At 43.7% G+C, this 24,337-nt stretch overlaps 2 protein-coding genes across 2 annotated transcripts in view; one reads left to right on the forward strand and one right to left on the reverse strand.

Annotated features, from left to right (window-relative positions):
• Positions 1–1,322: 1,322 nt before the first annotated feature.
• On the forward strand, positions 1,323–18,232 carry SLC30A2 (solute carrier family 30 member 2). The gene is made up of 8 exons (XM_025166560.2): positions 1,323–1,480; positions 4,425–4,639; positions 5,345–5,491; positions 8,657–8,810; positions 11,044–11,203; positions 11,911–12,016; positions 12,922–13,056; positions 14,418–18,232. Exons 1-8 carry the CDS (start codon positions 1,422–1,424, stop codon positions 14,561–14,563), a joined length of 1,122 nt encoding a protein of 373 aa, XP_025022328.1. The 5' UTR covers positions 1,323–1,421; the 3' UTR covers positions 14,564–18,232.
• Positions 18,233–23,078: 4,846 nt separating this feature from the next.
• EXTL1 (exostosin like glycosyltransferase 1) overlaps positions 23,079–24,337 on the reverse strand; it is a 43,415-nt gene continuing 42,156 nt past the window's right edge. The window contains exon 12 of the mRNA XM_007428067.3: positions 23,079–23,533. Coding sequence (XP_007428129.1) covers positions 23,345–23,533 — 189 coding nt within the window. The 3' untranslated portion in view covers positions 23,079–23,344. The remainder of the gene's footprint in view (positions 23,534–24,337) is intronic.

The raw sequence follows: 24,337 nt of genomic DNA on the forward strand, positions 1-24,337 counted from the left end.
TCATCTGCTCTTACAACATTCCTGGCTGTGCAGTCAGGAATTATAGGACACACTGTCCTTGGTTTACATGGTTAAATCCATGTTCTGCCTTTGCCTGGCAAATTAACCCATAAACTGCAAAACTGCAACACAATTGGCTAGTTTATGGTTCAGTGTGCATGTGGCCTGTGCATTTGTCAAATGAATAATAAATACAATAAGCACTTGAACTGCAGGAAGCACTAAATCAGTCCAACCTGATTCCTACGGTTTGCACTTATGCTTAACGTTCAGTCTGTTCACCTAGCAGGAGTGCTACACCAGCTCCCGCACCTAAAGAGACTGAGGCTACACACTGTACTATGAGGTTTTGTGCTACACTATTAATCCTCCCCCAAATGTGCAGCTTCCAGATGTGTTGGACTACAGCTTCCATCAGCCCCAGCAGCAAAGCGTTTGGGGTGAGCTGCCCTTATGTAGATGTAGATTGCAACAAGATTTCCTGGCTCCTTGATTGGGTCCACATATCCTACTAACCTGGGGCTTGGCAAACCATCATTTCCTGAATCAACCAGGATTGCCTTGGACTGGACTCCTGTACTATGCCAGGCCACGACCCACGTCCTATAAACCACGATGACTGGGTTGCAAAAGACCTCAGACGCGAAACAAACAAATCCCTTGTTGGCTTAGCAGGGAAGCGTGGAAGGGGCTGAGGGTGGGGAGGCGAAGCAGCAGCGGATGGCGGCTGCGTTTGCGCAATTTTTTAAGCAGGCGCGTGTGCAAAGGATGTCGGACCCCATCACATTTGTGCACGCGGCTGGGATTTTGCAAGGGAGTTTAGCTTCTTTTCATAGTTTTTAGGCGCGTCTCGGCTCGGAACGAAGAGAAATTGCGCAGCCGGGATCCAACATTCGCGGCCAGAAGGAACTCCGTGAGCAACGGGCAGAACTGAAGCCACTTCTAACCAAGGATATCCCAAACCACGGTTTACCGCAGATCCACATGGCCCGACAACCTGGCCGACAAACTCCATCTACCCGCATCCGGGACGGGGCGGCTGACCTGGAGGGCCCCTCGGGGATGCGAGCAGCAGAAGAAAGCCCCCGGTGGTTGGGGGTCGACGCGGGGCCGGCGGCGGCGGCCTCTCCCTCGACTCCCCTCTTCTGAGGCTCCCACGGAAGGCCGGGCGCGGGGCCGAGGGTCACGGGGCGCGGGGCCAAGCCCTCCCCGCCTCGGCAAACTTTGCGGGCGGAGCGCAGCGCCCGCGTCTCCCCCCGGGGCTTTGCGCACGAGTCCGCGGCGTTTTCACCCGGGCTGCTGCTTGCTCAGCCGAGATAAGAGGCAGCGGAGCGGCGGGCGACGCGCGGCTTTCGGGGCGGGAAGAGCCGGGAAAGGAGGACGAACAGCCGCGGCCGGGGGCAGCGCACCTGTCGCGAAGAATGGATCCCAGTCGCGGCGGGGTGGAAAAAAGCCATCTGCTCAATGGAGTGGAAAGCAGGTGAGTGCGGCTCCGCGGGCCCGTTCGCTTGACTTCTCCGCCCCGACGACGATGCCGACCGCCTCTGCCGAGGTCTCCCTTCCGCCGCCGAAGCCGGCGCCCGTCGTCGAGTCTCCCGCGCGTGGCCGTCCCAGCCTTAAAGCGGCCTCCTACAGCCCGGGCTTCCTCGGAAGTAAATCTCCATCTGATCCGAAATAAGGCCCGCTGCTCCGGTTAATGGGGAAATGCCCTGACGGATGACAGTCTTGGCTAACTTCCATTCGCTTTGGAAGGGTGCCCCCCCATGCCCCCAATCAAATGAATCCCTTTAATTCCACTCGGCAAAAAGATTGGAATAAACAGCCCCACATTTGGAGTTAGTTGTTTGCTCCATTTCAACTTTCTGATTAGGCGTTCAAATATCTCCCCCTCCCCTTTTTTATAATATCAGCGTTGACAAAAAATAAGGGGGATCCTTGGACTTATTGCCCCCCCCCCGATGTTCAGGAAGGGAGGGGTTCTTCAGCATGAAGCAACTATTTGGGAGGCTTCATCTGTTGAATTTCTGCCTGTTGTGTATCTGCTAAGGGCAAGGCAGCAACAAGCCCTATTCCAAAAAAGAAAAAGATGGCGGCCAGAATCCTGCAAGCCTCCCCAGGTGTGTGTGAGAAAGTTGTTATCTCCTGCAAACAACTTTGACGTCCTTTGAATGCAATCAGAAAGATGTTCAAGCGTTTCGGGGGTGGGAGGACTCTGGTTTTTCCCAAGGGATTATTTTGCAGTAGATTCTAATTTTTAATACGCTCATCCCTGAGAGCGGGACCAGACCAGAACGGCCAACTGTTTTGAGCTAGTTCAAGTCAAAGTGGGATCCTGCAGCTAACGTGGCTGGAAGGAGGACACTAGTCGGAATTGTCACTGCAACATTTGGAATATCCCCCATCTCTTGGTTTAAGTAGCAACCTTGTGTAAAAACCCCTTGAACTGGAAAGCAGCACTATTTGAGTTTCAGAAGGGCAGGTAGAACCAGCAGGTTCTGAGCTATTACGTTTTAAATTAGATTTCTAGCCTAGCTTTCGTCAGAAAAAATACACTGTTGCTCCCGACAGTCGCCGCCTTGTTTTATCCTGTAACAACCTTGGGTTGTAGGCTTGGCTGAGAGGGAGTAGCTGCTCTAATTCACCCATCCAGGGCCCAGTTGAGTTGATTCTCATTGCCTAAATGCCATTCAGTGTATACAGGTAGTCCCCAGTTTAAGAATGAGTTCCGTTCCCAAGATCTGTCCTAAAGCTGAATCTGTACATAAGCCAGAACAATATTATTGTATAATACTGTATAAGTAGCATTGTAATGAACTCGAACCATTGAGTACTTAACTCGAATCATTGTGTTTTTAACTCGAATTTTGCTACAGTAGGTTTTGTTCTTAACTATGGGTCGTCTGTAACCCGGGGATTCTTAACCCAGGGATTATCTGTCCTTGGGGAAGGATGGGGAGGGTTGTTAAGCAGCTAGAAGCAGCAACTGGGAGGTGGCATTTGAGCTCTCCTTGACCTGCTCCCTTCCGATGAGAAATGCTTCTTTGAAGTTGCTGGTGGCGTTTCCCATGAAGCCTCTGTGGTTGCCTTTCTCTATCTGGCACTGCATTCTGGGACCCATTCCCTGGTTCAAACTGCAGCTCCAGAATTCTCAACCAGTCAATTTTAGGTAGCCATTCGGAGTGAAGATGGCAAAATATAAAAAGCTCTGGTGGATCCAACTAAAGGTCTTCTAATCAAGAGTCAAACTTGTGCTTCTGGGAAGAATGCACACAGGATGTGGCACCTGCAGAAGTTTTCACTGTCGCCCCATTCAGCAACAGGGCAGATCTCTGTAAGCCAATGTTTCTCAACCTTAGCAACTTTAAGACGTCTGGACTTCAACTCCCAAAATTCGCCAGCCATGCTGGCTGGGGAATTCTGGGAGTTGAAGTCCAGACGTCTTAAAGTTGCTAAGATTGAGAAACACTGCTGTAGGCAGGTGAGAACCTGTACCTGAGCCAGGAACAGGATCCAGCTGCAAATAAGGCAAACATGATTTGGGGCAACCCCAGTTTTCAAACTGTCAGAAGGGACTCTTCTACTTATTTTGTACTTGCTGGTTTTTATCTGGAGTTCTGTGCCCAAGGTTGAAAACCACATTTAAGAAAAAGATAAGTCAGTTGGCCTGATTCACAATAACATGAGTTATTATGCACAATTGGATGTTCGGTGAACATATTAGTTGGGTTCACGCAACACTTCAAGTCATTAAGCCATTGGTATGGATCTTAAACAATCAGCTTGGGTCATAAAATATCCCATTTTGCAAACCACTGTGGCGGAGTTCAGCTGGTCATCCCACCAGCCACCTTATGGCTTAATGGGATGTGTGAATCGGATCACTCTCTGCAAAACATGTCCTTGTGCACCATGGCTTATGGTGTAGTATGCTGAGCAATTCCAGACATTCTGGTTCATAAATTGGTGTTTGGCTCAATGTTTCCAAGCTGCCTGACTTCCAAATGTGTAGACATCAACTCCCAGAATTCCCCAGCCAACATGGCCTTTGCTGAGCAGGTTGGGAAACAAGGGCTTACAACGTTTAACCTGGTGCAGCAGATTTCTGAACTTGGAGCCCTCCGGATGTGCTGCCCTTAAAACTCCCAGAATTCCCCAGCCAACATGGCCTTTGCTGAGCAAGTTGGGAAACAGGGGCTTACAACGTTTAACCCGGTACAGCAGATTTCTGAACTTGGAGCCCTCCAGATGTGCTGCCCTTTAACTCCCAGAATTCCCAGTCAGTGAAGTTCAATAGGGCCCTCAATGCAGGCACAGTGGAGTAAGAGAGGCTAATAGGAGAAGCTCGTCAGTATGTACATTAATGCTTTGGAAGTGGACTATCTCTGAGTGAATCTCTTCTTCAAATGGTGTTCTTTACAACCCAGGTGTTACTTAGGAGTCTCAGGAAAGGACTTCCATGGTTCAGTGGTTGGCTACGTACCCGGCCTCCCATCTGTCGAGCTGGACCTGAAGGGAAACCTGCACTGCCATTCCAGTTGGGCATCCAGCAGTGGCAATAATGCTGAGAAGAAGCGAGCTCGCCAGAAGCTCTACCTGGCCTCTGTCATCTGCTTGGTCTTCATGACGGGGGAAGTTGCAGGTGGGCTGCAACATTTTGAATGCTCGGCGGGGTCCTCGGAGGCCGCTCTTGGAGGAGAGCTGGTGGTTGGAGTGATCCAGTGGCACCTCCAAATCGAGGGCGAATGGGTACAAATTGTTGGGGCAACTTGGTAGAGAGTCAAAAAAGATGACCTTGATGGAGATAGGTGAGAACCTAGAGAAAAGGGGCTGAAATGTTTTTAAGCCCTGGGAAACAAGATAATATCCAGAAGTGGCTGACACCTCCCTGATTCAGTGGAGTATCAGAAGGAGGAAGAGGTAACAGCACAATCAGACTTGTGAGAGTCTGTTATTATAGCCTAGTCTTTCTCAACCTTGGCAACTTGAAGACGTGTGGACTTCAACTCCCAGATTTCCCCAGCCAGCATGGCTGGCTGGAGAACTCTAGGAGTTGAAGTCCACACGTCTTCAAGTTGCCAAGGTTGAGAAACACTGTTATAGCCAATCTCAATAAAAGTAGTTTGAGCCTTCCTGTGGAGTTGATTTCCTGGTCTAGTCTACCTCGTGGGGCTGGCAGACATCCCTAAGATCGTGTCTGCTATGAACACCTTGAGCAGGCACGCTCCTGACTTGAAATGCTCCAGGCATGTAGAAATCTAGCATGGCAGTGAGAAAGCTAGGCAGAGACTCTTGACCAGGAAGGAAAATTGGGGCACAGCCCATAACCCTCTCTTATTCTCTCCAGGAGGATACTTTGCGCACAGCCTGGCCATTATGACCGACGCAGCCCACCTGTTGACTGATTTTGCCAGCATGATGATCAGCCTCTTTTCTCTCTGGATGTCATCTCGACAGCCTACTAAAAGGATGAATTTTGGATGGCATAGAGCAGGTAATCCGGAGCTGTAGGGGGATGTGGGCTTCCTGGAATGTGAGCCCCGTGAAGATGGATGTAGTTTATGTTTGGGTAAATATACACAGGGTTGAACTGAGAACCGGGTAGAGTTGGTTTGATGGCCCACCAAATGCAGACTTCAGAGCAGGGATAATAGAATTTCCAATGATTGAACTGTTTCCGCTTTAAGAAGAAAAGATACGCACCTGGCCCAGAACAGAATTAAGTCTCATTTATTTTCTGATACTAATACTAATACTACTACTAGTAATAATCAGATCCAGTCTAAACTTCTGGCTGACTGTGCAACCAACCATAATAATAATTAATAATAATAATAATATTAAAGACCATCGGCATTGACAAAATCATCAGTCCATTGCAAAAGGCAGCTTTACTTGGAACAGCTGACGTCCTGCGATGATACCTTTAACACCATCAAACAACAACATCTGCCTATCCCAGGTCCTTGGGAAGGTCTTGATAGGTAGATAAAAATGCCAAATCCAGTTTGAACATCTGGCTGACTGTGCGACCAACCATAATAATCAGTAATTTATGTGCCACATTTCACATGTGTCCCAGACATGCCTGTTATCTCAATCAACTTTTTCATACCCCCACAATGCAGGCCAAATATTAGCACAATATTTGCAGAGGGGACTTCCACACAAATTCATTTGCACCCCTCTCAGATCGATTCAACACCTGGGTCATCCCGCATTTTCTCTAAGCAGCTAAGCCAGTTTCCTTGTGGTTTAGCTGTGGTGGGGACAAGAATGGCTTTGAAGCTGGTTTTCAGCTGAAACAGCTGGTTTTCTGCTGACCTGATGGGGCCATTTTTCCTTTGGAGAAAACTCCTGGCTCCCCTCTTGGCTTCTGAGTTTAGCTACTCTAGCTGGTCCTTTAAGAGGAATGCTGCTTTGAAAGCTTTGCATCTCCCTCTTAAGCAAGTAAGGGTGAAATTGAAGGGATGCTGGCCCTTCCTTGCAGCTTCACCCTCACACTAACTGTAAGTAGAACATTTTGTCTCACTGCGCAGTGCTTGGCAAGTATCTTCACCTTCCTTTGGAGCCAACTGGTGCTCCCTGTAGTTAGAAAATGGAGGAGCGCTACAAAGGAAAAATGGCCCCCAATCTGCAACCTCTTGAGGATGAGCAGTGATTCTTTGCTCCTTATTGTCAGCGTTGCTCGGTGTGAGGCAATTGTCTGTTGTCTTCAACTGGTGTGGTGTGATGTTGCAATAGGGAGCAAAGGCATGCATAAGAAACCAACAGAGCTTTGATTGCATCATCATGGTCACCATCTTGAATTTTTTTGATAATACCTTGTGGATACCCTTGAGTGGAAATGCCTGGCATCAGAGAGGGGAGAGTGCCAGAATCCATCCATGGGACTTGCAACCTTGGGTAAAGTTATGCACAAGTTCTACATCCCCTTTTATTCCCTCTATGAAGTATTTCAGATGCCTGTATTCCCAGGGTGGTGTCTCATGACCAGAATCGGCCCTTCCTGCACCTTCTGTACATGAGAGAAAAAGAGTGAGAGCTTAGAGGCACATCTTCTCAGTGGAGGCCCCCACATCATGGAATACCCTGCCCTTGCAATATTCCTGTGGCATTCTGACCTGGCTGGCATTTTGCAAAATGGCTAAGACCATCCTGTTCTGATGGGCTTTTGGTATGGACAGTAGACCTGGGTGCATTTGTAATTTATGTTGTTCTTTTGGGGAAGAGTTAGGTATGTATGTATTTATTTATATACGCCATATATAATTACAGTGATCATCTGTCCTTTATTATAAAGTACAGTCCTTTATTTTAGAAAGTTGTCCTTTAGATTTATTTATTTTTTAAAAACTCACTTTTGTCCTTTATTTTGGTCATTTAACTTTTACTGTTCAAGTGGTACCACTTAATGCACAGTCTTTCACATTCATGTCAAAAATACAGAAATGGAATATGTCTTTTTTACATAAATGTACATATACTGTTTGATTTTTGATACTTCCATCAGAATATGTGTTTTTGTAAAGTTTTTCTTGGTTTGCTCTTGAGTTTCCCTTTGTAAAGCAAAGTTATAAACAAAACCTGTGTCTTTTTTCTGGACACCTGCTCGGCCTGCTGTGGATGGCATATTGCCGATCTTCAATGACACTTTTTCTGTTGCCTTCCCAGTACAGTGACTTTCCCTTAGTTCCTTGTCTTCCCCTTGCCCTTGTCTTCAGTTCCTTGTCTTCCTCTTGCCCAGGAGCTTCCTCTAGCTGTTCTGTCCCCAGTGATCCAGGCAGCTCCCTGAACCTCTGCCTGTATTGTCTTATCACAAACAGATACACACTCACCCCCAAACTTGCAAGTACTTACCTATAGTGGCTTAACTGGAACACAACTGGTCACTGGTTTTTAGCACCACCTCTCCATTGGTCCCTTAACCCTACTAAGAGACCAATGCCCACACTGTAGGCATTGGCTGAAATATAGATGCCATCAAATCTCAAAATTTGTTTATAAGGATGTGTGTAAAACTCTTCACCTGGTACTTGAATTCCTGCCTTTAATGCAACTCTCTTTCACTTGATGAATAGTTGAATCCAGCATGGCTCCTATGTTCCTTATTACAGAGCTTAGGGGGAAAACCAGGAAAACAGACATATTGGCTGGACCTTCCTTCCTTCCTTCCTTCCTTCCTTCCTTCCTTCCTTCCTTCCTTCCTTCCTTCCTTCCATCCATCCATCCATCCATCCATCCATCCATCCATCCATCCAGAAGACAACTCTTGGCAGTTTATACCATAAAGGACAGTAAAAACATAATAGCTGATAAAAACACAAAGCTGTTAATGTCATTTGTTAAGCTTTGGCTTCATATGAAAACTGAGCCAACTGTGGTTTGGTCATTATACCATGGTTAACTGCATAGAAGCTAAACCAAACTAAGATCACCATGGAAGCCATCTGCTCAGATAGGGCTGGGCTGAAATGAATCAATTGCTCTTTCATTTAATGGCAGAATGAACTGATTTGCTGAAAGAACATTTAGTTCATGAGTATTTGGCAGATCTACTTCTCATTAATTGTACCTTGGATCAGTGAGTCAGCCAGGGCAAGCTTGGGAGTTTTCCAACCTTTAACGCCCAACCAAATTTTTCTGACTTTTGCTGCAGAGATTTTGGGAGCCCTGCTGTCTGTACTCTCTATCTGGGTGGTAACTGGTGTGCTAGTTTATCTAGCAGTGCAGCGACTGATTTCTGGGGACTATGAGATAGAAGGAGATGCAATGCTGATCACTTCCGGCTGTGCTGTGGCTGTAAACATCATGTAAGTATGAAGGTTCAGGATAATTTCTGAACAACTTCCTAAAACCCTTCAGAAAAGCTCAGGGAGTTTTCCAGCTGATGGGCTCTGATCCTGGCAATACATGGAAGCTTCTTGTGGGCCAAATAGAGGTTCTCTTTGATCTGCTTGGCATTTGAAAGGCTCCTGATTCAATTTGGCTAAAAAAAAAAATGGGTGGGAGGAAAGGCATTTGCCAGACACTCTGGAGCAGGTATCTTTTGTGCACCTCTGGATACCAGCCTCAGTGTCTGCCAAGTTCTCTGCCTCTCCCGATGGTTTTAAAGCTCTTTTCTTTGGAAAAAAAGCTGGAAGGGTGCTTGATATGCAAAGTAAAGGGTCACCTCTTAACACTGCTGTTATCTGCAAGAGTGCTTCTGGGCCCCGCAAAAAGTAAAGTGGTAGGTGGCTGTAACCCAGGGCTTTGTTTGGAAGTGTGCATTTTCCTGAACAAAAGACAAACTGCTTACCTCAGTGTTGTCCAAACTTGGCCACTTTAAGATGAGTGGATTTCAACTCCCAGAATTCCCCAGCCAGCCATGCTGGCTGGGGAATTCTGGGAGTTGAAGTCCACTCATCTTAAAGTGGCCAAGTTTGGACAACACTGGCTTACCTATACACACACCACACAGGGGCACGAGACAAGGAAAGAGGCCCATTAAGGAACTTGGAACAATTTCACTTCCGTGTATTGCCAATCTGGATCTGGACCTCCGCATGTGCAATTGTATGGTCCCCATCCCAGCCAAAGTCTCCATTGAAATGAACCATGCTGTATTTTGCAATACAAGCTGTAGGTGCAGAATCTGGTAAGGGGCAAGGAATTAAAGCTCCCCCATTCTACCCTAGGGTCCGAATCTGGTGCTGGCCATTTGTGAACAGGAAATGCTTTGCCCCTGGGAAGAACTGCCCAGCTAAGATAATTTGTAATTTGTCCCTAACATTCAGAAAGAGCCTGTGCAATTTATTTATTTATTTGCATGCTTGCTGCCTGGTACAAAAACAAGTAACGACCATAAAAATAGCAAATCCTCTCATTCTAAGTTCAGAAGCCAAATAGACTGACTGGCAGTTCTGCTTCTAGATAAGGGGACAGCCGAACACGCTTGATCAAAGCATATGCTCGTATGTTCTCTTTCTAAGTCTGTTTTTGTTTCTTAACCTCAGACAGTCCTCATTTAGCATCTTGGAGAGGCAACTGTATCTGGTGTGTAGGTGTCTATTTGTTTCCTAGTGAAATTGCATTTTCCTTCTGTTTATGCCAAGAATAACAGCTATCCCAAATTGATCATGGATAGCTTTTCATATTCACAGCGTTTTGGCTTGGCTGGCAACTTGGCTTCTTTCTTGAATCTGGAGCCGTGTTTCCCAAACTTGGCACCTTTAGATCATGTGGACTTCAATTCTCAGAATTCCCCAGTTGAAGTCCATACATCTTAAGGTTGCTGAGGTTGGTAAACACTGATCTGGAGCACCTTGCCCTTAGGAGGCTTCTCCACCTTTCGGTTGGCTTGTGTCTTTGTTGCAAAGTGGGCTCTGATGAACAGCCAGTCCCATCCTTTCCAGTCCTGTGATTCTTATTGTAATGGCTGCTGTCTGTGGAGAGCAGATATACTATGGGGCAGAAGCAGGGAATCAGGATGAAGTATCCTCCTTAAGTCTTGGAGAGAAAGAGATGAGGAATGCCTTATTGGCAAAAGGAATTGAGAATCTATGTGATCTTTTATTTTGTCTTGTTATAAATATCTATTTGTTTATTGCATTGCTTCCTCTGGAGGTCAGATAAAATATCTGGGGAACATCCCTTCATTTTATCCCAGTGAGGTATGTTGGACAGAGAGAAGGTGATCAGTAAGTTCCAAGGTTGAGTGGGGACTTGAACCTGGATCTTCTGTAGAGGGTGGAGGGAATGGCCTTGAAGGACAGGAGGAAGAGCCACTGCCAAGGCAATGGTCAGCTAAAAGAGCCCTGAGTCGGGCCAAGAATGTAACATGAGAAAACATCTCAAGCAAGCCTAGTTCAGATAAAGGGAAGGAGGGGGGAAGTGCATTCAGACTTGCAAGATTCTGTAACTGTAGCCTTATAATAAAAGTAGTACTGACCTACGTGGTTTTGGTTTCCTAGTCTGGTCTACCCTGAAGGGCTGAGATTTCCCTGCTCCAGATCCAGCCTCTTAACTACTGTGCTACACTGGCTCTTTATTAATGTCTTTCTATAGAATGGGCATTATCCTACACCAATCAGGACATGATCACAGCCATCATAGTCACAAGGAGGGGAGACCAAATACTAGTGTCCAAGCTGCGTTCATCCATGTAGTTGGAGATCTTCTGCAAAGCATCGGAGTCTTGGTGGCAGCCATCATAATCTACTTCAAGGTAAGAGCTCCAACAGAGAGAGATTTTCTCTCTCTCAATAATAGAATAGTCCCCAATGATTATACGAGACTGCCATGACAAATCTCTCATTATAATCCTGATTAGTGGGCCACAGACTTAAAGCAAGACATGGAAATATGTATAAAACCAATTAAGTCACTCATTCATTCTGTAGGAATACTGAAGAGTTTTGAGGCTAAGAGCAGAAGCAATTCAGCTACCAGAGACTTCCTACTTCATACCTACTTCCCATGACTTAATTTGAGGGAGTAGGGATGAGACAACTCCTTTGTAGGAAATTAGATATTTTGTTGTCAGATTTTGGCAATGTGGATTTTGGCTGCATATGGACTACAAGCTGCCTACCCCTGATTTAGCAAAAAGGCAGTGACCCCACTGTTCCTGTGCAGACCTCCTCTGTGGTAGAGTTGAACTGCTAATTCTAAAGTAGAAACTGGAAGCCTCTGGTTCTTCAGAAGTTAAGGAGGTTATGATTTCTATTCTTCATGGCTAAGCTGGTAGGGTGTGTTGGGAGGCGGAGCCCAACAACATCAGGAAGGCCATGGGCTCTTCTACTGTAGGGTAAGAGTGCTGCCATTACATATCAGCTATTTCTCACCGATGGGGTAAATACCAAGCAGATCATAGAAAGGGATTCAGCCCTTGAACAAAGAGAGGACTCATGGACTGTTTTCTTCTCTTTCTAGCCAGAATATAAATACGTGGATCCTATTTGTACCTTTGTGTTTTCCATCCTGGTCCTTGGAACAACGTTGAGCATCCTCCGAGATGTTGTCCTTGTGCTGATGGAAGGTCATTTCCTAGGGCAGGGGGTGGGATTGAGAGAGTTAAGTTGGGTTCTGAAGGCAGCAGGCCCAGGCTGACCTGTGTGATGGAGTAGGAATAATAATAATAACAACAACAACAACAACAACAGCGACAATGACACAGTATACCACCCAGAGGGAAGCTCCTTTAGTGCTTTCACAGTGCCAGTTGCAGTGGCAGGAATGCATCATGGATTGTTATAAGCCCAGGTCCCTCCCCACAGCTGGATGCTACACATCTGCATTGTGCATTGCTCCCAACCTTTGTCTTCCAACTGGAGGGATAGCAGCCTGCTCATCCCTTCTGCCACCCCACTGCAAGCTCCAGAAAGCAATTTACAAGCCACTCTGACAAAGATTAGCCCAGAAGGAAAGCAGACTGGATCTCCCTCCATATACACACAGATCTGAAATGGCTTGCTAAGCCAGTGGAAGAGCTGAGTTCTAGAGAAGGGAAGATATTATAAGTCAAAAAGGCACACAATCCATGTAAAATGCAAAGACGTTAATTTGATTTGTTGAGACTTTTAGCTCATCCCAGGAATTCCTGCTGGGCAATGCTATGCTATTGACTTTATCCTATCCTCTGTATTGCTGGGCCCTGAAAGTCAGTTTGAAGAAAAACTGCCTTATATAAATTAAAAACTCAGTTAAAGAAGGTCTCACCCAGCTTCTGCTCAGATGGGAAGACTCAGCTTTGGGACTCTCCAAGAAAAGAAGATAAGATAATTTCACAGTTGAGACAGACTCCAAAAGCAGTATTTTATTATTTAAGTAATTGAGTCACCCAAGAAAGGAAATAAAAGGGGTAACAGAAATCTGAAACCAAGTGATCCTTGGCATCCTGTTGTTTTGACCCATTTCTGCTATCTTTTCCATATTGTTGCATAGGTACCCCAAAAACTGTAGATTTCAATGATGTGAAGACCATCTTGCTCTCCATAACTGGAGTGAAATCTCTTCATAGCCTTCACATTTGGGCTCTAACTGTGTCCCAGCCGGTGCTGTCAGTCCATATTGCAATCAGTAAGTTACATCGTTATGAGGCAAGTTTAGAACTTGCACCATTTGATAATTTGATAATGTCTTTATTTTAATAATCACTTTTTATCTTTTTATAATGCTTGTTTTTATCCACTTGTTATTTTATTTAATTGTACACCGCCCAGAGTCACTTTGTGTGAGACGGCAGCTATATAAATGTGACATATAAATAATGAAGAAATAAATTATGGAACAAGGTTAATGGATGCATCCACAATAACTATAGTGGACTGTGTTCTTCCAGTTTTCGGAGAATGGGATAGGCTGGTGCTTAAAACATGAAAAATAAGGCACCTGTATGGGAGTGGCAACATCTGGCTGATTTGTCTGGGTTTGGAAGCTAAGCAGGGTTGGGTCTAGCTAGTAATTGGATGGGAGATGGCCATAAACTGCCTGCATTAATTTTTTTTTCTGATAGTCCCAATGATACCTTAAAGCATGCAGATATGATAAGGGAGGGTTTTTCTAGTTGCAGAAGATGTTTTTTTTATCCCACCTGGTTAAACTTATTAACTACTGCAACAAGGACATAATGATTGTTCACTACCCAGTTCTGGGACCCTAGATAATTTAATGAAATAATTATTTTATAGCCTCTTCCCAGTACTGTAAGTGAAATTGAATAAAGTTAAAAAGGAAAAGGAAAATGATTGGAGTCTTCCAAGGAGCAACAGGCTGTACTGGGAATTTAGAAAAAAACCTTGGAACAAACATCTATGTTGTTGCCGAGAAAACTCCATAAATATTTCTCTAAAGCAGGGTTTCTCAACCTTGGCGACTTTAAGTTGCGTGGACTTCAATTCCCAGAATTCTCCATGCTGGCTGGAGAATTCTGGGACTTGAAGTCCACACATCTTAAAGTCGCCAAGGTTGAGAAACACTGATCTAAAGTCACCAGGAATAAAGCTTAACTTGAAGAAGACTTTCCTGATGGACTGATGGAAGATCTACCAGTCTGAATCCAGTAGGACTGTGCACACTCTAAATATTATTCACGTGAGTGCAACACCACACTGCTATTCATTAAAATAGCCCCACTTTTTCAGGCTTCTTCCCAAGGCTGGAAAAACAGTGTCACTGCTCACTGCTGTGAAGGCAACTTTCACACCATCTTTCTTATGCAGAAACCTGAAAAAAAAAGTAGTGTGGCTGTTAAGAATAGTAGAGAAGTGCTATGCTTGCATTTGCACGAGACCTAAGGCATTTTTTCCAAATACTTCAGACTAAGTCTGTACCATCCTTGCCCACCATTTGCGTGCTGGCCTTTGAGAGGGGTGGAAACTTTGATTTTCTCACCATATTTGTACCTCGCCCTTTGCTTTACTCTGTCCTTTCTGTCCCAGATAAAGATGCTGATGCCCAGACTGTCCTGAAGGAAGCGAGCTGCCGACTGCAAACAGCTTTCAGTTTCCATACAACAACAATCCAGATAGAGAACTATTCGGAGGACATGAAGGATTGCCAAAAATGCCAGAGCCCCTTAGACTGATTCACTGAGGATTGTTGCTAAGTAACCTGGAGACGGATGTTCAGCCCTGTCAAAGCTGCTACCTCAGAGTATCCTGACTTACAAACTCCTTTGGGCCAAATCCTTCTTCTGGAGTCATCTGACTGAAAGTGCAATCCTTAGTTTGTATGAGATGAAGCAAAGAACCTTCTTTCTCTTGTCTGTCCTTCCTTCCTTCCTTCCTTCCTTCCTTCCTTCCTTCCTTCCTTCCTTCCTTCCTTCCTTCCTTCCTTCCTTCCTTCCTTCCTTCCTTCCTTCCTTCCTTCCTTCCTTCCTTCCCAGATAGTTTTATAAGAACAAACAAATGAAATGGCAGGAATACCCTGTCTATTTATTTATGTGGTTATGGTATCTGCTTTATGCATCATTCCATATCTGCTTACTAGGCAAGATTTCTTAAAGCACCTCTCAAGTTTTAATTTCCTACAATAAGCACAACCTTATATCCACTATGTTCAGAGGCCTCATTGGTGTTCTAGAGCCAGAAGATACTAGGACCATTTTAAAATCTGGGTGAACGCAAGTAGAGCGCCTAGCTGTAACACCTTAAAGCAGCCTTGCCTTTTCTTGGGAATTCATCTCTGTGTGATCCTGGGACAAATGCACTTGGTTTAAGCAGTTCCAGATGAGTGGTGAATTGTGCCTTCATGGGCTCTGAAGCATCTTTTTGCTCTCAACTGAAGGTCCTTCACAGCCCTGTTTGATACTCACAATGGAACTATCGCAGTTAAATATGATCTTTTCTGTGTCTCTTGTTGGAAAGAAGTAGGAGAGGGGGAGAAAAAAACTCAAACTTTCTGGCAGGGGCAACCACACAGGGCTCCAAAGAGTCAAGGTGGTGGCCATGACATCACACTGAAAAAGGGGTGATGCTTGAATTGTGTAGTCATAGCTGCTCCTGATTCTTTGCTCCCCCCAACAGGTTGCCTCTGCTTTCTCAGCAGAAGTTCTTGCTTCTAGAATCTACTAATTCTTCTCAATCGCTTTCCAATAATAAGTTCTTTTTTTCTATTTGGACTTTCACTGTCTACATTGTCAACTTTAGCATCAGTTTCTCTTGTCACCTGCTTGTAGCAATTTAAGGATGTGGCCTTTTATCTGTTTCCTCTCTCTAGCTGGTGGGATGACATAAATCCTGCCCCAGCGAATGACGTCTGAGCGCTCTGTGTAAACTAGCGTAATGGTCCTGTTCATTTCCCTGTGGGCTTTCAGCCTTGTTTCCTAATGCTGAGGTTGGTGGCCACTTGTTAAGATAATCTGCCATTAAGTTCTAAATAGATTTGTTTTATTATCACATCAGCAGATGTCCGTTCCCATGACTTGCTGATGAAGGCTGTTTGATATGATGGATAGTGCTGTGCCCTTTAGAATAGCTTTCCCCCGGTGCTCTTGAGCTGTGTCGGACTGGCTGGAGGTTACAGGAGTCCAAGTCCAACAGATCTGTGCCAGACTCGGGAAAGAGGCCTTGTCCAGCAGATTTCTGTTAACTCTGAACTATGGCTTTATTCCTTAAACAATAACTTTAATTTAATTAGCCTAGATAAAGTTAATTTGGCAAGACTGAAATCTGCCCGCTCATGGCATTTTGGAAAAAAGCTTACATTTCCCCCCCCCTCCCTGTTTCTATAAGTTCCTGTCACTGCAAGATCATGTAATAGGCAGAAACAGAACTTCTCATTTTTTGAAATTGGAAATTGCTTCCTGCCCCCCAAGGGTCTGCCCCTATGCAGGGTGATACTGAAACCAGAATACTATTTACACCAAGCCAGGATTTTATCCGTGTTTTGATAAATAAGTCACAATGACTGGATTCAGTCATCATGGTAAGCCATAAATGATGGGTTACAAAGGGCAGTGAGCTGAGTTCACAAATAACCAAGCCAAACTTGAGCAAGCCATATGATTATATTGTATTCTATTGTATTCTATTGTATTCTATTAGCCATATTATTATATTATTAATTGTATTATGGCTTAGGATGATGGAGTGCAGGGAAGATTTAGCCCTTGTGCTAAGCTGAAATGTGACTGGTTTTAGTCTGGTCTTATGTGATCTGTGAATACAGCCTTCAAAAGCTGTAGCAGATGAAACTTTTAAGGATGCAGAGATGAATGACGGGAACAGCTCAATGTCTACCAGTTGAAAGCCAGGCTGCTGTTAAGGGAGAGGGAAGAAAAGGTAGCATGCTAACCCTTGTGCAACTTTTTCCAACAGGATTTGGAGTCAGAACAACGTTTGTAGGTAGTGACTGATCTCAGGGCTCTACCAGTATCCCACACTGATCTTGTCCCAAATTGTACAGTGTCTCAGACTTATCCAACCATTGTTGTGCCAAAATAACAGTAACAAGGTCAAGCTTTCTATCACTTCAACCACAGATGAGTGATGCTATGGAGATGCTATAACCACTAGTGGGGGAGTCTTACAGCATCTTCTGGCACCACTCAGCCATGGTTGGTACAATATAAAGCCTGTTCTCATTACTCTTAGCTCAGTATAATGGTGAGCTAATTTCCATCCTATCTCACTGCTATAGTATTATCTGGAAAACTGAAATGGCAGCCATCGAGGCATCACAGTATGGCTTCTCATAGCAATGGGTAAGTCCATTGGAAAAACCCTTTAGTTGTTTGTGCATGTATGGGGTTAAATTTGAAATTATGCCGACTCTGGTTTGGGAAGCATGCTGGCTACTATGGCTGTGTGAATATTCAGTTTGGACACCTGATTTGAAAACCATTTGATTAAATCTCTAAATTGCTTTTGAATGAAACGGAGAAGTCGATTCAGATAATTGAATCAGCTGTCTCTGAATTGATGAGGCCCATTTCAGATGCTTTTGTATATGTGCAGTCATGTTTCTTTTTCCAACTGATTCAAAAATCCAAATCCAGTAACTGGATTGGGGCATCCAACTTAACCAAGCGCTCCAACTGATTTTTCTGTTCAGCTGGAAATGGTTGAATTGGATTCATTTCTGGAGTTGATTATTCCAATTGAATTCTGCATGGTTTGTACAAGCCTGTAGGCTACAAGAATCAAATGTGTCTTTTAAAGCAATGCCCGCTCTTACTGATTAAGCCTAAATCAAATCCTCCAGCCAACCACTGGAGGGCATCAGAGATTTATTTAACTTGTGTTACGGCCACACTTGATTTCCTCTTGCCAGTAGACCCAGGGAAGGGTCTGTGAATTGAATTGGGGTCCACATCTAGCACCCTTATATATCCACCTGCTAAACAGTAGCACTGAATAAACCTCCCCACTGGTTTATTCTTCTTGTTCTGGTATTTCCATTTTGACTTCTGTTTCATGATTGTAAGAGATGAACAAAAATACATTGCTTTAATTACTGCTGTTGTATTTTAATATGTTGAAAGCCTTTCACGTACTTTATCTCAAGAATTCCTCTGAATAACAACCTGCATGGAAGGCTGGTAGTGATGCCATATTAGAAATGGCTTAGAGAGATGATGTTTAGTATTGTTTTTATCAATGTTAATTATGTGGATGTGTTCTGTCAGCAAGTGCTTTATTTAAACGGTTTTATGTATTATCTTTTACCCTGTTTCATCTGTATGCTGCTTAGGGATTAATATAATAATTATATAATGTATGGACTTTAGAATAAATAAGAATTTTGCCCAGTTCTCCCAGGACTGATATAATTGGCAAGAACTTCCAAGTTCAAGTTCTTAACCATCTTTGTTAACTTTCCCCATTCCAGTAATTTCCAGAAGTCAAAATTACAATAACTATCCATTCAGCACATCTGTATAGTCATACTGATTGGTTTTGAATGTCATGCTAAACCATGATGATGTGATTTGTTTGGGCTTGTTTTCAAATGTGGAAACCATTCAGTGTGTGTAAACCATGGTTTGTGGCTCTGCACAATGTATGAACCCACCAGCTAAACTGCTGGTCTACTGCATACAACATGCTAAGTTATTAGTTAATGAACCATGGTTTGTTGAGTAAACCATCTGCCTCCCTGCAAAGCTAAGCCACTAAACATAATTTACAAACCACAATGAATGGGCTCACACAAAACCAAAATCCACAGTTGGTTAGAGTTGGGAGGCATCCAAATTGAAATAAATAAATAACATAAAATCAGTCACTTTATGGCTTCCCTGTTGTATGAACCAAGCTACAATCTAGTATACCAGAGACGTCATGTTAGCAAAGGCAGATCCTAAAATATATCCACTCTTTTAATAACCTTAAGGAAAAGCAGATTCCTCCTTGAAGGGTGAGAGACTATGGACGAGTGTAATTTCAGGTCAGAATGGATTCACAGGCAAGTGGGATAAAGTTTCAGGTAAGGATGGATCCCAAGGCAGGTAAACGTTGTCTTGTTTTTCTGTGGTCAAGACTGGATCCGTTGACTCCCTGTATCAGAGATTCTGCACTGCTAATGAATAACAACAGTGCAAAAATGACCTAGTCAATTTCCGCAGCTGATTGCAGAGATGAACACAGCCTCTTTTCATTCCAATCCACCTGAGCCTATCTTAAGGGTTGTAAGAATAAATTGAGATAGTTCCACATACTGCCCAAGCTCCTTGGAAAGAATGGGCAGGATACCAATGAAAGAAAACCTTTTTAACTTGGTTTGATTATCCAGTTTTATTTTGGTATCTAATAATCATGTGATTTATGATGAAAGTTGTACGATGTCCAGTAACCAAGTACAATTTTCAAATCTGGAAAAGTAAGCAAAAACCCAAATAAGTCTCAACTATTAAGGAAATTATATGAGTAAGCAGAAGTGGTAAACTGGTGGCAATTTTGAGAAAACCACAGAAATAGTGAAAGGCTTCAAAAAGCTGAGAACCTGTGATTAAATTATTGACTATCCAATTAGATGCTGATCTTAGAGAAAGGAGCGTTGAAACTGCAGGTCAAATTGTATGATTTTGGAAGATAATACTGCTACAGTAAAAGCCTTATGTGCTGCAATCCTTTTAAAAATGATATATAGAAATATGCGTAGCAATATCTTGCATAAATTAAATCATTATTTTAAAAAAGGGGAAAACATAGATTGGTGCACAGTTGGCTCAAATTATTGTGTGTGATTTAAAGTGGTATTTTTCCATCTGTCTGGGCCTGTAGGGTCCTAGAAGAGATCAGTTCAATTCAGGGTTAATAGATGCTAGCTTATATTTTGCCAAAGGAAATTATGATGTTGGCAATGTGATGTTTATAGGCAGAAATGTGCCTGCAAAAATCTTTTTTAGCATCTGCCTTGTTTCCTGCCCCACTAAATTTGAGGTTGTGTTGTTTTCCTAAATAGTATTTTAATTAAATATAATAACAAAAGGGAAGCTGACGTGCCCCAAAGCTAAGCATCAGCCTCCAACGTTGTTTTTATTTCCAAGAGCGCCTGTGGGGCCCATATAGATCCCATAAGCATCCTGAGATAATAAACTTTTGGGTGGATGCGGCCCAGAGCTTCACTCAGAAATACTGCCACTTGTCAAGGGAAGAACCAAACCAAAGTGGCAAGGAGGAATCTCACTAGCTGTTCTTTTAATTAATTAATATATTTATGGCAAATGGCTGTTTTATGGTGGGTCCCATCCCACCGGCTGCCATTTTGTAACAGGCTTCGAAAATTGCGAATGCACCAACTGGTCCCCCGAAGTGGATCTGCTCAGCACCCATTCGAAAAGCACACGCTAAGCAGGGAACTTAATTTGCTGCTTTGTGTCTTTTGCATTTTTCAGAAATGAAATCACTTAAAAAATATATTTAAAGAAGGAAAAATGGCTGCTTCGTGGACAGCAGGCAGTAGGAAAGGATCAGTTGATTGATAGATTTTTACACTAAGGCCTTATTTGTGGGGTGCTCACAAATAACAAGCTGTTCTTTATGTCACTTTTGCCAATGCTTCCCTAATGGTGTGTTTGGAAAGAGACGGATTCCCTGGCTCTCAGGGCGAGGATTTGTGCCAGGCCTGGAATGGTCTTTTCATGAGGAGAGGTATTTAGTTAAGGCAGTGCTCTTGGTGTTGCTTTGGCGATCGATGGAAGGAAACATTACTTTCCCAGCTGGGTCACCAGCCACTGGTGTTTGTGTAGCATGAGAAGGAAGATCCTTTCATCTCTCTGTGATTTGGAGATTGCTGGCTACCCGTCTCAATAGTTATACCCAGATTTCTGAAGCTAAACATTGGTTTGCCAGAGACCAGCAGTGAAACAGAATGGTTTTCTTTAAGTTCCACTTGTAGGCTTTCTGGAGGCTCCTTGGAATTCAGGAGCTGTGGTCCAACCCTTCTGGAAGATACCATGTTGGAGAAAGCTGGTGCTCGATATACTATGAAATCTACTAGATGTGGACCCTCGGCACCCAAGATGGTACTTTCCAGATGGGAAGGGTGGTTCATTTAAATGCAATAACTTTAAATATCGATTGATATTCTCTTTGTCAATTCCTAGATCTTCCCTGGTTTGACACCTAATTGTGACATTATTGACTTCCATTAATCACCCATTCAGATGTGGGAAGCACTTCAGAGCAACTTTGTCAGCCCCAACAGGAAAGGGAACCAAGGAATGATTAGCCTCATTCCCATATATTTTTGCCAAAAGAATATTAACCAAATCCCTCCCCAAAGCAAACAAGCAAAAATTAGCCTAATTTTTCAGCAGATATCATAGCAGAGGATTCTTTTTTCTTCCTTTCCCATTTTTTTCTCCCTGTTAGAAAGTCCTGGACCAAATCAGTATCTCCTGGCACTTCTGTGTAGCCACAGCTTTCATTCCTCAAATCTTCAGGATCGTTTTCAAAACACTGCAAAATTGTCCTCATCAGGCAGAGGACCAACAGAATAGTCCTGGAGAGTGTTTCAGCTGACCAACACGGGAATGCAAAAACTGACTGCTAGCCAGAGACCTGCTTTTTTTGTACTGTTTAATCAATCAGTTTTTTTTTTTAAGTTTCATTCTAAAGGGGAACTGCAAAGCCACCCTTTGCTCTGTTAGAAAAACCATCGTCTGAGTAGTGTGGCACTATAGAGGAGGAAAGGGGAGCACCGCCAAGGAGTTGAAGCAAGGCATGCGTTCCTCCAAATGAGAAAGTGTCCCCTTCAAGCTCCAGTGTTCCTGCTGCAAAACTGCATTCACAGCAATGTTTTTTTCTTGCACCATAGCTAAGCCAGAAGTTAATAGCTCAGCTGCCAAAGATACAGGGCTGGGCTAGTATAATGCATTTCAACACCTTGGCTCAAACACATTGCAATTGGTACATTCCCTTTTGCTAATTCAAACGGATCCCAATCCTTCCAAACATTTCACGGAATTAACATTCGTTTCTGCCCTAGAGGCCAGTAGAGCAGTGTTTCTCAATCTTAGCAAGTTTAAGATGTGTGAACTTCAACTCCCAGAATTTTCAGCTGGCTGGGGAATTCTGGGAGATGAAGTCCAAACATCTTAAACCTGCCAAGACTGAGAAATACTGCAGTAGAGCTTACAAACTGGAGGAAAGGATGGTTTCTTTTATCATGAAACAGTGTGCCTTGTTCATTGTCAGAAAAGAAAAACCCTTTGCTCAAAACTTTTGGCTCTTCTGAGCTTTTAAGAGAAGTCTAGCCAATAGAAATTGGCAAGGGGCTTAAATGCTCTCAGCTATTCATTTATCAGAACAGAATTTCCCAAACTATCACTCCCCCAAGAAACCTTGTATTGAAAGTATCCCCCCATCATATTAATCTTTGTTTCCACAGCCTGCCTGTATTATCACAAGCAGCTACAGAAAATAACTCATGCAACTCATTAGAATAAAATTAGAATTATACCCCTACTAAACTTGATAGAAGAGGACTGATACAGATTTCATTATTAACATTAATAAAAATTCTCTCCCCCCACAACCAATTACTTTATGATATAGTCTATTTGCCTTCTGGTGATGAGCAATTTAAAAAAAAAAAAATTATGGCGAAGCAGGAGGATTTCATTGCCTTTTTTGTGGTGGTTCAATGCTGGCTGGGGAATTTATTTATTTATTTATTATTAAATTTGTATGCCGCCCATCTCCCCCCAGCGGGAGCTGAAGTCCACGCATCTCAAAGGCTCTGAGATTGAGAAACACTTTTTAGAAAGTTCTGAGAAGCATGCTTTGGAATAAAGTTGCATGATTCACTAAGAAGGATTTTCCTTCCTGCATAATTCAACTATTGGAGAAAAAGTCAGCATGAGGAGACCATGATTTCAGCATGCGCAGATTGTTTCCTTTTCCAAAAAGATGTCGTGTTTTATTCGTCCTTTAAAAAAAGACGCTGCATCTGCTGGGAAGCAGGGAAATAGGAATTTGAACATACATCCTTTGTCCGATTTCACCACCTGCAATTCTAGCTAATTGTAGGACCAAACTGTAGATCAGCCCCGTATATTTTGAGCCAACGCCACCTATCCGTGTCAGAAACCAAAGCCAGCATTTCTATCTCTGATCTGAAAAAGAGACCCGTTGAAGGCAAACAAGAAAGAGTTGTTTTCTGCAAACCTTTATTTATACTGGTAAAACCCAATAAAGACTGAACATTCATCTGGCATCACCTTGGCTACCAGCAAGAGTTTCCACCTTTCAGTATCCAAAGTTCAAAGGGCACCAATGCAGGGAGTGCAACTCAAAGTCCTGCGATAGTGCCATTGGCCTGGGGTTGGTAGTGAGTCTGTGTGGCTACAGTCCAGCGTGGCTGGTGTCTTTTTCTCCAAGCGTGTTCCCAGAGAGTGGCAGTGTGCTTCTCCCCAGAGCTAGTCCCTCTCCAGTTGCCGGTACTTCTTCCGTAGCACAGATACCTGGTCTTTGAAGAGCACTGGGTCCAAGCGGAACTGAGAATGCACCAGAGGCATATAGCCAAACCAGGCAGCAAAGCGATTGACACACTCCTGGCGTTGAGCAAAATGCAGGCTGCTGTTGGATGGGGGCACACTTTTCAATAGCTTCAGGAGACAAGGAAACAAGAGACCGAGCATTAATTTCAGGTGTGTTGTTAGGGAGTGCAATCCTGAACTGTGCAATTGCCCTCTTTTGCTTTCCACAAGGAGTGCTTCCTTATACCAGACCTGATTTTTTTTTAAAATTCCCAATGCTGGATAAGGATGACAAAGACAACAGCTGTTTTCTGCTGTTGCTCCACAACAACCATCATTGAGAGGTGAACTCCCTCTAAATATGGAGGTTTCTGTGTTTATCATCCAGGTGCAGTAAGAGCTTCAGGTCTATACTCCTATCGGTGATTATTTCTCAAAGAGTGCTCATGGCTTACTGGTTCTGCACACTGAACAACTAACCCAGGTTCAAAAGAGTCACATGGACCTCTGCTAGGTATGGATTCCAAAGACTAGCACAGGTGTGGTTGGTTTGCAAAGGAAAAAAAAATGATTTAAGAACCAGCAGTTGTATAATCAACAGCCCATATCAGTTCCAAGAAAACACTGAGCAGAAAGAGAATTTTATCATCTGCAGCTCGGGAGTTACTGAGAAGTATTGAGTCAGGCTGTGTGGAAACAGAATGCTGGACTGGTGTCAACAAGCTGCTGCTTCAATCTGCTGTCCTTAAATTAATTGGGGTATCAATTCCCATCATCACTAGCCAATACTACCATTATGGGAGTGAAATCCCCACATATCTGGAGGGCACCAAATGGGAGAAGGCTGGGCTAAGTAATATTTAAAGGGCATCAAGAAGTGTTGGAAGAAAAATCTTCAATAATTCCTTTCCTTGCTCCTCTGTCCCCCTCCTC

This window comes from Python bivittatus, unplaced genomic scaffold (assembly GCF_059951505.1).
Source record: "Python bivittatus isolate LINGU-HERP-01145 unplaced genomic scaffold, Pbiv_v1 ctg000250_np1212, whole genome shotgun sequence".
Lineage (NCBI taxonomy): Eukaryota > Metazoa > Chordata > Lepidosauria > Squamata > Pythonidae > Python > Python bivittatus.